The 11,087-nt window shown below is 34.1% G+C and overlaps 1 protein-coding gene across 1 annotated transcript in view; it reads right to left on the bottom strand.

Annotated features, from left to right (window-relative positions):
* The window catches only part of PCYB_103110 (topoisomerase I), a gene marked incomplete at both ends in the record, with an annotated part of 3,274 nt that extends 69 nt beyond the window's left edge, over positions 1 to 3,205 (bottom strand). Inside the window, one exon of the mRNA XM_004222860.1 lies at positions 305 to 3,205. Coding sequence (XP_004222908.1) covers positions 305 to 3,205 — 2,901 coding nt within the window. The remainder of the gene's footprint in view (positions 1 to 304) is intronic.
* Between the last annotated feature and the right edge of the window lie 7,882 nt (positions 3,206 to 11,087).

Here is an 11,087-nt window from a genome sequence, read left to right as displayed (position 1 = left end):
GTCGTTACTTNNNNTTTCGTTCTTTTCTTTTTTTTTTTTTTTTTTCTTTTTTTGTCATCTTAAAAGCATCCCTTTGAAGGGAATTATAACACACACACTCCTGTGCGTGTTGGAAAAAAATACATTCGCACAGGTGGGTGGGCGCGTGCTGCATGGACACTGCGTAAGGTTAATCACAGCTGAGGCGCTATCCACCCGGTGCGGCGATTTAATTATTCGGGTGGCGCGGCCACTGATGAGTCGCTCCACCCCATCCGTTAACCCCCTCGACGCAACTCTCTTAAAAGGTAAAATTCTTCGTCACGAACATTGCCCAGGGAAATTTAAGCCTTAAGCTCCTATTAAATATTTTCTCTATCGGTATTTCAAACCTTTTGCAGAAGGCGACAGTTATTCTTGGGTCCATATAATTTATTTTAGACGTCCCTAGGGCAATTGTTTTGTTGTCATCACGTACCTTCATTTGGTGTTTTAATTGCTCCACTTTCTTAATGAGCGCAATTAGTTTCTTCTTGCAAGACTCCTCTTTCATGTTTTCCTTCACCTTGTTGGGTCTTAACGATCCATCTAAGGCAACAACCTTGGACACAAAGGTGAAGCTTTGCTCGTTTGTTCCCTTTTTCAGGTACTGTAAATATTTTTTATACTCCTTTATATCTTCGCTGTAAATTTCTATTTGCTTCTTTATTTTGGACATGGCTGTGTCGTGTTGCTTTGGGACACTTCTCTGATGGTTACACAAAATGGCAACTTCTCTGTTGGCGTTGTTGAAAAAGTTGATGAGTTCGTTCACATTTGAAACGTCCACTTCTATGGGCGAGTTTTTCTCACTAGCGTGGATGCCTCCCAAAGCGTTGGTGTTACTTCTGCTTGGGGGTGCTGCACTGTTATCGCCACGGGCGTTGCCACCCGGCGCGTTGTCACTCGGCGCATTGTCGCCTGTTTCGTTGTCTCCATTGTTATTCTTCTTGTTGTTCTTCTTGTTGTCCTTCTTCTTCTTCTCCCCCTCCTCCTCCTCGCCATCTGCGCTTCTCTCCTTTTGCGTGGAGTCACTTGTGTCGCTTAGAATACTGGTTGACGAAGTTAAGTTTCCGAGCTTCCTCTTTTTCTTCTTTGGAAAATCATCATAGCATGCGAGCAGCGGGTCCGTTGGTTTGCCCCGAATTTCTTTTATCCTTTTCAGCTGCTGATCTAGGGTAATTGACGCGTTGTACGTACGGAAGACCTTTGCCGACAACGTCGGCATAATTTCTTTTAAATAATCATTTAATTTGGAGCAGTTAATTTGATCAAACACCCCTTCATCTTTGTGTTTGTTTTTGCAAAATATTATCATGTTGATGTATGCTTGTTTGTCCAGCATTACCGTATTAAAATAGCGAATGCTGTCTTTTCCTAAAAAATCAAGAGTTATATAGCACTGGTCTTCCGCTATGTCCTGTAAATTTTTCGGCAGCGCCAGTTTGTTGCTGCCTTTGTTGTCACTTTCGTTTGAGGTAGATTCCCCGTTGAAGGTTTCTCCACTGGTGTTTTTCACCTTGTTCTTCTCCCCATTGTGCTTCTCCCCGTTGTTCTTCTCCCCATTGTTCTTCTCCCCACTGTTCTTCTCCCCACTGTTCTTCTCCTTCTTGCTCTTCTCCCCCTTGATCTTCTCCCCCTTGACGTTTTCCCCCCGCAAGCTCTCATTCTTAATGGGCACCTCGTGAGAAAAGCTAACGTGCTCGACCCGCAAACTGCAGCAGCCCACCGTATCCGCTTCCTCATCTATGTCTTTTTCCCCCCCCACTCTTAAGGCCAAAAAGTCTATCAAATAAACGGCCGTACCTAACTGCTTGTCCAGGATGCTTTTGCTCCTCATTTTGTGTCTATAATCTTCCCTAATTTTATGAACACATGATTTTAGCTTCCTTGCATTCTCGTACTTGAGAAAATCTTTATAGCCCTTAAATTTAGATTGGGCAGATAAAAAGGTATACTTTAACTGATCGTTTATACTGTCCTTGTAGTATGCTAGCCACGTTACTTTATTGTCATGGTAAGTGTCTCCCCAACAGTGACCACACATGTCATCGTACAATCGAGGGACAGGGGCATCTTTGCTTATATTTATGACGACATCTTCTGGGAATATTCTTTTTTTCAGCAACCCTTGCTTTGGGTGTTCACCTCTACCTCTAAATAGACCAGGCGGTTCCGCTTTGTTGCTTGAAATTTTTTCACGAATCCAATCAACCAGGGCGTATGTATATGGTAGTTCTTTTTCTGACCTCAATTTTTTTTCCTCTTCTTTTTCTTCTTTCGTTCTATTAAGTTTTTCTTCTCTTAGCTTAACTAGGTGATCTTTTATTGGCATGAAATCAATAAATTTAAAGTTGGATATATCTCCTTTTTTCAATTTGCTTTCATTTTCTTGTCTTATGATGTTATCCTTCTCTAAGGTATATATAAAGGTTCTAAAAAAATTTAATATGAATTTTTCCTTGGTACAGTAATCACTGCCTATTACGCTGCACCAGTAGGTAGCTAACTCCTCTGCTTTTTCATTTAACTGTAATTTTATGCTTTTATAAAAAATGGGAATATGGTGTTGTACGTATGGGGGGGAAAAAATAAGACCCCGGTGCTCTAAGTAATGCCACTGAATATCAGTTTGATGATCTATCTTCTCCCACCATCTATTTATGGGTTCGAAATTTTCTTCTGTTTTTTTAACTACCTTTTTGGGTCTTTTATTTGTTTCTTTCTTAACTTTGCTTTCTCTCTTTTTTACAACTTTGGCGGCTGCGGGCTTCCCATCAGTGTCTTTTTTTTCCTTTACATTTGATTTTCTTTTTTTCACCACGGCGTTTTTTTTATCTGTCTTGTTGTTGCTAGTAGTGGGTTTTTCCTTAGCTGTATCCCCCGTGTTGGAGGATGCCTTACCTTTTTTCACCACTTTACATTCATTTAAGAGAGCCTCTTTGCTTTCCTTCGTACTCGTTTTCGACTTCGCCTTTCGAATAACGGTGCTCGCCTCTTTCTTCAAAACTGTCTTACTATTGCTCTTCACAACCTTCTTCAATTTCGTCTCCTCCTTTTTGCTTTCATTTATTTGTTTCGAGTCCTTTAATTTGATGCAGCAGTTTTTTTTCTTAATATTTTCAATCAATATTTCATCATCAGATGTGCTATTATCACTCTTATCGTGATGCTCGTTCCTCTCCATGGTGCACGGGAAAAAATACAAAAAAAATAAAATAAAAACGGACTGTGGTAGCGTTTCCCCCTTCTGGTGAATTCACAAGTATATGTACTGGGCCAATTTTGAACCAACTATTATCACAATCTGTTTGGCTGTACTCACACACACTTTAAGCAACTCCGCATGATTTGTGGCCTTTCCCTCAGATGAGCGTCCAAAAAAATTCGCAAAATGGGAAGTAATTTGTAAGTGTGGTACCAATACGGTACGCTATACACTTCTACGTACGTTTGAAATACCACTTCATATAGGCAGGGCGGCCTTAAAATGAGTTGCTAACTATGAATGAATATTCGTTCACGCTTTGCGAATAGAACAGGACTAATCTGCGACGGGAGGCCAATAAACGCTGCAAATTTTGATTCTCATAAAGGGGCTGCCTCCCTCGCCTCGATTGCCACAACTGCTGTACTGCTGTAGTGTGGCGACTTCTTCCTTGGGGCCCTCCGCTTTTCCTTCTTTTCTGGCTTGGGTATACACTTGATATACATAAAAAAAACGTTCCGTGAAAAGGGAAATTTTTGTTTTTTCCCTTCCAGTTCATATAAAAATGTCGTACGACAAAAAAAGTTGCGAAAAGAGCCAAATGGGCTATCTGAGGAATTGCTCAAAACGTGTGCTGCGTTCGTACATCACGTGAAAACAAAATGAATTGCAGAGCAGCCGCAGGCCAGGCGCAAAGTGGGCCACAAATGAATTGCAGAGCGGCTACAAATGAATTGCAGAACAGCCACAAATGAATTGCACAGCGGCCACATATGAATTGGAGAGAGGCCACATATGAATTGCAGAGCGGCCACATATGAATTGCAGAGCAGCCACAAAATAAATCATAAAGCAAAATTAACGCGTTACATAAAAAAAGTGGGGCACCATGTAGCAAATTAAATGGTTCTCTCTTTTCGTCCATCCAAAAGGAAAAAATAAAATTTTAATTGAACAATTTGCTTTTGGCAGCACTGTAAAAAAAAAAATAAATAAAATAAAGTACACAGAAAAACAATTAAAAGAATAAAAAGAATGAGAAGAAACAAAATGTGCAATTTAATTAAAAGCAGGTGATATCCTTATCCAAATGGTGAAACATGTGTATCGTTTAAAATTCATTTTTTCGATAGGGGCTTAATCTGATGTATGATGGATACGCCTTTTTCCCTGTGAATGTCTTTTTAAAATGCTCCTCAAATGATAACACACGTCCCATTCAGATCGCACTTGCCAACAGTAATGTATTGATTTTTGTCCCAGCAAAATGATAAACTTGCACGGAAAAAAGAAAAAAAAATTACGAATCACCTCATTGTAAATAAAAATGAGAAAAGCAAATTTTGTAAAACTTTGATTCCCCAAAATGTGAGAACATTAAAATGGCCTGCGCGTTCAAGTGTACTTAACGTTACTGTCCCTTTTTTAATTCATTGATGCCAATTTGAAAGTACACGTGCTGCTTTTGTGTATACATATATGTGCATATTTATATGTACGTATGAATCATTTTAAAAGAATTGCTTTCCCCTCCTCTTCCCCCGCTGCGTTTGGCGATTCATTCCTTATCTTCCTCCTTTTATTTTGATTACTTTATTCATTTTTGTCATCACATTTACCTGCGCTTCTACGCGTTATTTTTTTTTTTTTTCCCATTTTCCGTTCTTTTAATGCTTATAAAAATGTATGTAAAAAAAAAATGTGCGCATTGAGCATAGAAGAAGGGAAAATTCCTTACACCATTTCAGACGCGTGGAATAAAGTACCAATGGAAGCTAAAGTACATTTTGAAATTGCAACTTCTGCAATATTTTCCTTTGTACGAATTAATGCGTGGTGTGTATTGCTAGCTTGTTCTCTTCTCATTTTTTTTTAAAAGGACATTCCCTTATCTTACAAATGAAATGATTACAAATTTTGTAAAATAACTCCCCCCAAGAGGATGTACCTTTAACGTACAACTGGGCGCACAAGGCAAAAAAATGAGGCAAAATAGAATAAAATTGAACTTTCACTTTTAATGGCAGAATTTTTTGAGCGTACATGTCAGAAATGGACTTGAATTTTTTTTTTCTTTCTTTTCATCGTTAGCGCGCATTTCGTGAATTTCACAATACAGTGAAAACACACAATTTTTACAATTCTCACTAATTTGAAGGTTACACATTTTCATCTTCCAAATATATATCTTCCTGTTCACATTTACAAGTCAGTGGGAAAAAATTCATAAATTATCATTTTCATGCCATAAAAAAGGAAAATGATGCAAATAATAAAAAAGACAATTTCGCGTACTTTGTAGTACTCCAATGCCAAAATGGTGCACAGTTGTTTACTTCTCGATGTGGGCGCATACATATGTGCGGACACCCAAACAAGGAATTACAATTTAAGTGCAAGAAAAAGAAAGAAACTCACTGTATTAATGTGGATCCATAACCAATATTACTGACAAATGCAAAAAGGGAAATAATGAACGGACTTAAGAAAATAAGAAGTACGTGATGTTAACCAGTTCATTTTCCCCCTTCTACAATACATGAATCGTTTATGCCGTCCACTGTGTCACGTCATGCGTATATATGCATGTACATATGTGCGTATGCGTGAACTGTTTTTACTAATCTCATTATAACGCACAGTATATAACCCGCACCGCAGATGGAACGTTCCCCAAATGGAAAGGACATGAATAATTACAGCTTTAAAATTCGATATCATGTGATCACCCTCCCTTAAGGTGCTTTTTCCTTGTAAGAAAATACCCTTATGGGGTAAGTAAAAGAACTGAAAAAACTCTTTCTCAGTATATTGTCCATTCATTCCTTTATGAGCTTTTATAAATTAATAACATAAATTTTTTTTTACAACCACGCACTTGTGTGTTTGAGTGAATTAAGTCCTATATTCAGAACACGCTGAACATACTGAACAACGTATTTTAAAAACCATTTCGCTAATTCGCACGAATTTTCAACATTTTTAGCAGCGGAGGACACTAAATTGTTGCACATTAGCATACATATGTACACATAGCGTAACACACATTACGTTTTCGGCATGTCGTTCCCGCTTGTAGGTTCCACATTATATTGCATACAGTAAAGCAGTAGTGTTATACGTAGAGTTCATCCCCTTTTATTTGAACCATCTTCCTAAATGTTTACGAGTATTTTATTTTTATGTACTGAATTGTGGAAATTTTTATAACTTCATTTTATGATAACACTGTGTCAAAATGAATACCATGAAGTTCTTTTGAAAAAAAAGGGGGTTCCCCTTAAAAAGGAGTTCCAAAAATGCAAAAGTGGAAAAAACAAAATTGTAAGTTTATATCCCGTAGCATTTCTTACGTTCCTTCGTTATCCACACGAAATTGCCCCATTCAGAAAATGATATTATTTCAAGTTAGCATAAGTAAAAATGTAGGAAGGTTTTGCAAAGGCATAAAAACAAAAAATAATTTATATAATGCTCTTCTTAATGTTTAAACGAATTTCCTTATATGTAACGTAAACACAAAATGGGTAAAGGCATATAAAATAAGCTTAACATTAAATTTAAAGCGTCAAAAGGGAATGAAAAACGTCGATTTTTTTTTTTTTTTTTTTTATTGCACAGCACTATTTCTATATTGACAAATTCATACATTAATAAAGATGATGTCAGGATGGCCGAGTGGTCTAAGGCGCAGCGTTTAGGCCGCTGTCCGAAAGGGCGTGGGTTCGAACCCCACTTCTGACAATTTTATTGCCTAGCCCCGAGGAGGGGGAAAAATACGTGATTTAATTGTTATATTTAATGGTTATATTATATAGTGTTAGAAGGGATGTTTTTTGAATATGTTTTTTTTTTTCTTTTTTTTTTCTTATTCGAAGCAAAAAGAAGTACATTTAATTATATTTCATGTTCATGGAAGCATAGCGGTTTTTTCGCATGTGCTCGCATTATTTTATACGATATGGTGTTGTAGATTTTCCAAGAATTTTCGCTAAACAAAATTTACAACGGTATTTTTAATTCCTGTTCAAGTTATTTTTGGCTTTAAACAAAGTGTTCTTAGAGAACATGGAGGATAGCATAGCCTCCCCCCCTGATTTCTTGCATCGTAACTTATTTCCATAAGTACATTAAAAATTAGCTATCAAAATATAAACATTTCTGCAGACGCTGCAAGAAAATTTTGAAAAATTATGATACATTTCACGCTTGTGTCCTGTTTTAATTCCTTTCAATAAAAATATCGCCTATAACATAAGATGATGCGTTCATGAGGACATAGAGGCGCTTTCATGGAGCTAATTAAAAACGAAATTGTCAAGTAAAAATTTTTACTTTATAAAATATAATACGAATGCCAATTCCATTTTGTGCAGTGTTCTATTTACAACCCTTTGAACCATGTATGTGTTTTCCTTACGCGTGAACAATGCTTCTTTAGCAAATGCGAAGAGAGTTCCCAAGCATTTTTGTGAACAAATCCAAAGGACAAAACTGAAAATAGACAATTATTCCTATTATAGTTGTGCAACTATGCGTTTTCTTTTCACCCCCAAATGCTATCTATTTAGAAATATCAAAAATATGTTTTAAGAATGCAGTTACCTACTTAAACGTTTAAGATCAAAAATTTGCATACGTCATATAATACACATTTTCAGTGTAGCCCTCTTAGGGACTAAAAAATATGATCGGATAAATGATAACGTGGACCTAAAATAATGTTATAACAGCATATATTAAGCCAATGAGTTTCCTACATGTCTGCAAAAGGTATATTTGCGTTAAATAAGCGCTTCTCATTTTCAGGTCTATTCCATGGAAAAAATGAATAAATTACACATTTAAAAATTTGTTTCCTTTTTTGCGTAACGTATTATCAAAATTGAAAAATAATGCACATTTCCAACCGAAGTATATGTACACAACGGAAAAACACTCAGGAAACAAATTTTTTATGTGCTTTCATTTCGTCATTTTCACTCGTGTCTAGGCAAAAGAAATACAGGTGTTCAGATAAATACTGAAAAACAATATTATAAAATGTCACAATTCTAGACATAAATTTAAGAATGTACCACAGTAGCCTAACAATTTTGCTTCACTTTTCTCTATGGAAAACAAAGCATGCATTTCTTTATAGTTTTAAGCTCTTGAAGCTTGTCACCAAATAATTGTAGATGATAGTGAAGCAGAAAAAGTGAATTAGAAAAACTTTTAAATATACTGAAATTATTAATGATGTGAAAAATACGATTAATAGCACTCTTTTATGTTTTGTTATTTATTTAAACAACTGACACACAGGATGCAATTGCCTCATTATGTTTGTGTTAAAGCGCTCCAAATGTCTTTCACTTTAAAAGTGTGCCTGTATATATGCAGAATCATCATTTAATTTATTTGCATTTTTTTTTAAATCAAAACACACGTTGACTTCTTTTATCCATTACCCTAACGCTGCTTTAGACTTTTATGAATCATTAGAATCTAAACATTTTCCTTATTTTTATTTTTAAAAAACGCTACTATTCCACACCTTTATTATACAATCAGACATGGGGGCGGAAGAAGCACCACTGATAGGAATGCTATTAAATATATTTCCTTTTTTATTTTTTTTTTCGCATATTCTCCAAAAGAACATATAACTTTTTGCAAGTTAGTTAATGCAATAGATCCCATTTTTTATATTCTAAAAACATATGTAAGCGTTATTTTACATTACTTATTAAGCTAGTGGTACCAAGGCATCGTTGATGCAAATTATAATATGTGAATGATCGCATCAATGATCTTCACAGTTCGTTATTGAAAAGAAAAAAAAATTGAATGAAAGATGTTTATTGTCTGATCTTCAGATAATTTAAATTTTATGTCTTAATGTGTTTTTTAACTTAGTTTACCCTTTTAGAATAATTAAAAGGCTTTGCAACCAAGGATGTTATATGAACGTAAGATAATTTGTTATGCGCATTCATAATTTCATGATTTAATGTAAATACTTAAGCACGAATAAATTTTTTACTTCTATTTTATCATAAAATATACGTGGTTCTGTCTTTGCTTAATAAAGCATAAGACAACAATGTGTTAAAAATATAAAACTCATTTTCCATGATATTTAGAAAAACAAATAGATATTTATTAAGGTATTCCTAATTTTTCTTTTTCATGTTGTTTTCCCTCTACGTTTGCTTCCACCCTTTAAGGGTAAATCACTTAATCGATATTACGCGTTTCTACGCGTACTATGCTATACATTATGCGTTAAGGCTTTAATGATCTTGACCTTTTCCTTGAGTTCTTTCTGTCTAAAATGAATGTGTTACGTATAATTGTTTCTAAAAAATGTTCCTTTTTTGTCCAATTAAAATTTATAAATTAATTTTTAATAATAAAAGCACAAAAGTGAACAACTCAAAAAAAGAGAAAATAAACAAATCAATAGCACATTTATATAGAAAGGATTCTTTTGCTTTTTCCATTAAGGAATTAATTTGTTATCGTTTTAAACATCTTTTACTGAAATAAATTATAGTTCCATTTATTTGAGTTCTTCAAAAACACTTTTTTCTGAATTAAAAGTTTTAACAATCACAGACATTATCATATCATGTCAAATGACAATAATGATATACGCACTTTTGGAATTAATAAAAGTGCTGTAGTTGCCTTGTTGCATTAAATGTTGCTTAAAAATATAGAAGCTGTAAGGTAAATCATGAATTACCTACATTAAGATGAATTTTCCTTATTTCTTAAAACCCATATACACTCATATATAGAAACGTTTGAAATTTATGAATTAATTTATAGACGTTCCGAAAATGATGAATATTCCTGCACAACTAGTTGTATTACTAAATAGACATGTTACCATGAAGCTGATACGTATTATTATTCTTACAAAAATTATAATCCAGGCACCCGAAAGGATCTTAAGACAAAATTAGCGATATTTCAGATAAATGAGCATAAGACAATGAATTGAATACATTTCGTAAAATAACTATGCAGTGCAATAAAGGCACTAACAAAACTAGTTTTTTTTCTCTTTTTCCTATTAATACATTTATGATACTTTAAAACTTATTATTTTCATTTGGGTACTATATCATTTTTTTTCTTTCATTTTCGTTAATATCACATAATATGTTTTAGATATTCGATTAATGTCCTTTTGTGGCAATTATAGTTTTAGGATTCCTAAGAATAATAAGAACTGTTAAGTTAAAAGCATTCAATATGAAAAAACAAATATACATATTGCTTGTTGTTCTACTAAAGTTCTGTGTAAATACACCACAATGCATTTCATGTTATCGCGATAGCAACTTTATAAGTATTATTTGTATTTTTTTAAATAAAATTGTCACATCCCGTTTTAAAAAAATCACACTTCTTATTCTGTAGTGAATATCTGTTATTTATTTTAGCTCTTTAAATAAAATTGAAAAGAAGACACATTTATTAGTTTTGCCATTGTGTAACAATTGCGCTGAATATAAAAATATAGCTGTTGATTGCATTAAATTACATCACGTAAACGTTAAAGAAAAAACTAGCATAGGAGTGTTATGTCTATACTTAAAAGTAAAATGATCGCAAAATTTAAGGCTTTTCTATAGATAAATAGGTTTTCTTGTGTTCTCAAAATGAAGAGGGTCCAAAATAACGTAAATAACTTAATAGACATTTTACAAATGATGGAAAATGTCAAAAGGAATAACAACATTCAAAGGAAATTATACATCATTCATAATGTTTAACTTAAGTGAATAAAAATAAATTAGTTTATAATTACTATATAATACTGGTTTATGAATGATATGTAAATCCTTGCACAAGTGTAAATTAT

This window comes from Plasmodium cynomolgi, chromosome 10 (assembly GCF_000321355.1).
Source record: "Plasmodium cynomolgi strain B DNA, chromosome 10, whole genome shotgun sequence".
Lineage (NCBI taxonomy): Eukaryota > Apicomplexa > Aconoidasida > Haemosporida > Plasmodiidae > Plasmodium > Plasmodium cynomolgi.
Note: the sequence above shows the minus strand (reverse complement) of the source record. Positions and strands in the feature narration are given on the sequence as shown.